The sequence below is a fragment of the Rhipicephalus sanguineus genome, chromosome 7 (genome assembly GCF_013339695.2).
Source record: "Rhipicephalus sanguineus isolate Rsan-2018 chromosome 7, BIME_Rsan_1.4, whole genome shotgun sequence".
Lineage (NCBI taxonomy): Eukaryota > Metazoa > Arthropoda > Arachnida > Ixodida > Ixodidae > Rhipicephalus > Rhipicephalus sanguineus.
This window is the reverse complement of record NC_051182.1, coordinates 52001042-52004605: the sequence shown is the minus strand read 5'-3', so window position 1 is coordinate 52004605 and position 3564 is coordinate 52001042. Positions and strand designations below refer to the sequence as shown.

At 47.5% G+C, this 3564-nt stretch overlaps 1 protein-coding gene across 1 annotated transcript; it reads left to right on the top strand.

Annotated features, from left to right (window-relative positions):
• Nucleotides 1-2532: 2532 nt before the first annotated feature.
• Nucleotides 2533-2892, top strand: LOC119398689 (uncharacterized). Its single transcript, XM_037665518.1, has one exon. It carries the CDS (start codon nt 2533-2535, stop codon nt 2890-2892), a length of 360 nt encoding a protein of 119 aa, XP_037521446.1.
• The last annotated feature ends 672 nt before the right edge of the window (nt 2893-3564 follow it).

The following is a 3564-nucleotide window of genomic DNA, read 5'->3' as shown; positions in this document are numbered from 1 at the left end:
TCGAGCTTATGACTCACTTGGACTCAGACTCACTCACATTTTCCTCAAATAGACTCACTCGGACTCAGATTGACTAAAATTTTCTTCAGCCGGACTCACTTGGACTCAAACTCACCAAATACGACGCATCCGGCTCACTTAGACTAAGACTCACGGCCCGATCTGAGTCTGAGTGAGTCGACTCATGAGTCAGTTTGCCCATCCGTGGTGATATTAGCAAAAGGCTAACTACGTCTGATTAGGTTAGAAGATTTCAAGTCATTTGAAAGCATCGCTATTACATCGTCGCACCTTCAAACAAAATTTCGTATTTGTACTTCAATGTGCAAAAATAAACCAGGTGCTTCAATTTTTGCTTTTTATAAGAGAACAACAATTTGCGGCGCTCCTAGCCACCGCCGATGTATCTGCCACATTTCCGTTTCCGAATTTCAGGGCTCACATTTCTACCATTCATCAAGTAATTGTGAAGCACGCTATAGAGCTGAACATTGATACATTATCAAGATTTTTCTTGGGCTTTCGTATCTACCGCATGTTTTGGAGCGACTTTCCATGAAGATTTTACCTATAGGGGAGCCGTAGCCAAGACGGCCGGCCAGGCACCACGTGCATCGTGCAAGCATTGGTAGTGCTTCACTCGCCAATAGGAAACGGTTGATAAGAGTTTTCTTGGCTGTTTAGGTTCTACGCGATATGCCGGGTTAGCGCTGCTCAGAAGTTGACCGAAAATTTAAGACAAAACCTATAGATTCATGAGCAGACCTGAGCTGTTATGTACCACCTGTAAATTTTATTGAAAGGTGTCTCCAAACAATTATATACAGGGTGTTTCAAGATATGTGTCTATAATATTCCAAATTCAGGGAAACGCGATATTTGCTCGATGCCTTCACAATTACTTCTTCTAGCCGCAGGCATCATAGATGTCTAAATACATCATTGGGGACAGTTTTCAAGATAGTCAAATTATTTAGCTTTATAATTAGTCGAGTTAGAGTTATCTCAAAACAGGAGAATTGCAGTCCTTGTTGCGAAGAACCATTTGCGGTTAGGAGATTTCGAAATAGCGGTCTCAAGTTATTAGCTTAAAGGAATCAAATCCAACCAAATTCTGCGGCGAAACCGAAGCCGAAACGCGGCAGAGCGCAACTGCCATATTCTTCTGAGACGTCTAGAATGAGTGAGCGTCATTATATCGACCCTCAGCCGACTTCGCTGTGCGGGTGTGCGGGCTCCGCTTGCAATTATAGCACGCATGGCGCACATATATGGAAGAACTCGGAAGAACTACACCTCTGTGTCTCGAATTGTTGTCTCGAAGAGCGATGTCATGCTGGTCGTCTGCTTGCTGCGCTCATCTGTGCTTCGGTTTCGGTTTCGCCGATGAATTTTATTGAATTTCATTACGCCGCAATAATCACTAGATGCTACTTTTTCTATACCTCAAAGCTGCGATGGGTTCTCCGTACGAAGAGCTTCAATTCTCTTATTTGACATAACCGCCTAACTCAATTTATTGAAAATATAATTAATTTAACTTTGCTAACTGCAGTACCAAGTGATGTCTTTCACTTTTTCAAGATGCATGTCGCTACATAAAGAGCAAATATGAAGGCAGCGAGCAAATATCGCATTTCGCTCATTTTTGACGATTTTGGACACATTTCTTGAGACACCCCGTATATATTGTCACATGCTTGTGAAGGTGAAGAAAACAGTCGCAGCCGGCAAAGATAAAACTCTCGGTTGGGCGAACCCGTGATCAGAAAACGAATGACACTCAAAGTGCAACAATAACGGTGCGCACAGTTGTCGGACGTCAAAAAATTCGGCAGATCCCATGCGTTGTGGGAATCGGTTTCACGCGAAGCAGTCAGCGACTACTTCTATGCTGTATTTTATGGCTTTGAGCCAAGTTACGAGATAGCTCGACACTTTTTTTGTAAGTGCATTCATTTTTAAGTGTAGTAGCGGTGTGCACATTGTAGGCTTTACCAGGCACGTGGACAACATTGGAATTTCAAGGGTAACCTATGGTGCGACATAACGTCAGCCCGGACGTTAGGGTACAAACGCCAGTATTATCGCAACTAAGTCGACTTTATGGTGCAATCACATCAATATTATACGTAACTGTTGTTAATGTATTCATCCGGGGTCGAGCAATGCTTCAATATAGTTTTCTGAATTATAGGAATACAAACGCAATGTTTATCAGGATGCTATAAAAACGGAGCCAACACTGGAACCGCGGAGGTTAATCTGATATGACGCCTGTATCGTAGTAGTACATATGTAGTGTTTATAGCTTTCTTGTAAAATTAGATAGCCAGCACCACAGCCACAGTTGACGTTGCATCGCCATTACGCCTGCATAGGATGTTTTTCCAAACAAGTTCAGGTTCCTCAGAATTTGAACTATGCCAGTACATCAACGCGTGCTGGAAGGAAGGCCGCATTCCGCATGATTGTAAGACCGCGGACGTGGTTCTAATAGTAAAGCCAGGTAAATCTCTAGAAGTTCGAAACATGCGGCCAACATCCCTGACGTCCTGCGTCAGGAAAGTCATGGAGCACGTCTGCCTCAACAGGGTGACGACGGTCCTCGAAAAGCGGGACGCCTTCGGCACTCACATCATCGGTTTCCGGAGGGTGCTTTCCACACAGGATACCATGCTGGAGAACAAGGAACAGGTCGTTAACGCACCAAGCGCGCATGGGCGCGCCCTGCTCGGATTAGACCTGAAGAGCGCCTTCGACACCGTGAAACACACGGCTATATTGGACAAGGTAAGCCGACTTTACCTCGGTGCGAGGTTTCACCGGTACGTCAGCAGCTTCCTGAACGGGCACAAGGCGAAGGTCAAGATCGACGAGGCCCTGCCGTGAACGGTTGGAATGGGGGGTGCGGGTACGCCGCAGGGCTCTGTGCTTTCCCCCATGCTTTTCAACCTCGTCATGATCGAGCGTCTTAGAGGGTATCCATGACGAGATATATGCAGACGACATGACCGTGTGGACCACAGAGAATACGAGCGTCGGCGAAATGCAAGACAGACTACAGCGGGCTGTCCGGGAGGTGGAGCGGCACCTCGAAGACACGGGACACGTCTGCTCTCCCGATAAATTGCAAATCCTACTGCATAAAGCGCGAAAGAAGGGACCTCACCCGCAGGCTGTAGTGGACGCCCGTCGTTTGGGAATCCACGTCACGACGAAGGAGGGGACCCGAATACCGACGGTGTCCAAAATACGAGTGCTCGGCCTGTGGCTGGAAGAGAACGGTGCCAACCGCGAGCTGGTTGCGCGACTGCAGAAGAAAGTGGCCGCCGCCACGCACCTTTTGAGAACAATAGCGAAAAAGGGGTAAGGGCTGAAGGTGCGCAACGTGACAAAGCTGCTACATGCGTACGCGCTCAGCCACATAGCGCACGTCGCCGCGTACGCCGACTGGAACAGGAGCGAAACCGACAAGCTGAACGTGGCGATTCGCAAGGCCTTCAAGACAGCCCTGGGTGTGCCCCAGTACACGGAAGCCCATAGGCTCCCCGAGCTGGGCGT

Coding starts and splice junctions, on each gene's coding strand:
- LOC119398689 (XM_037665518.1), top strand. CDS start 2,533: ATGCGGCCAACATCCCTGACGTCCTGCGTCAGGAAAGTCATGGAGCAC.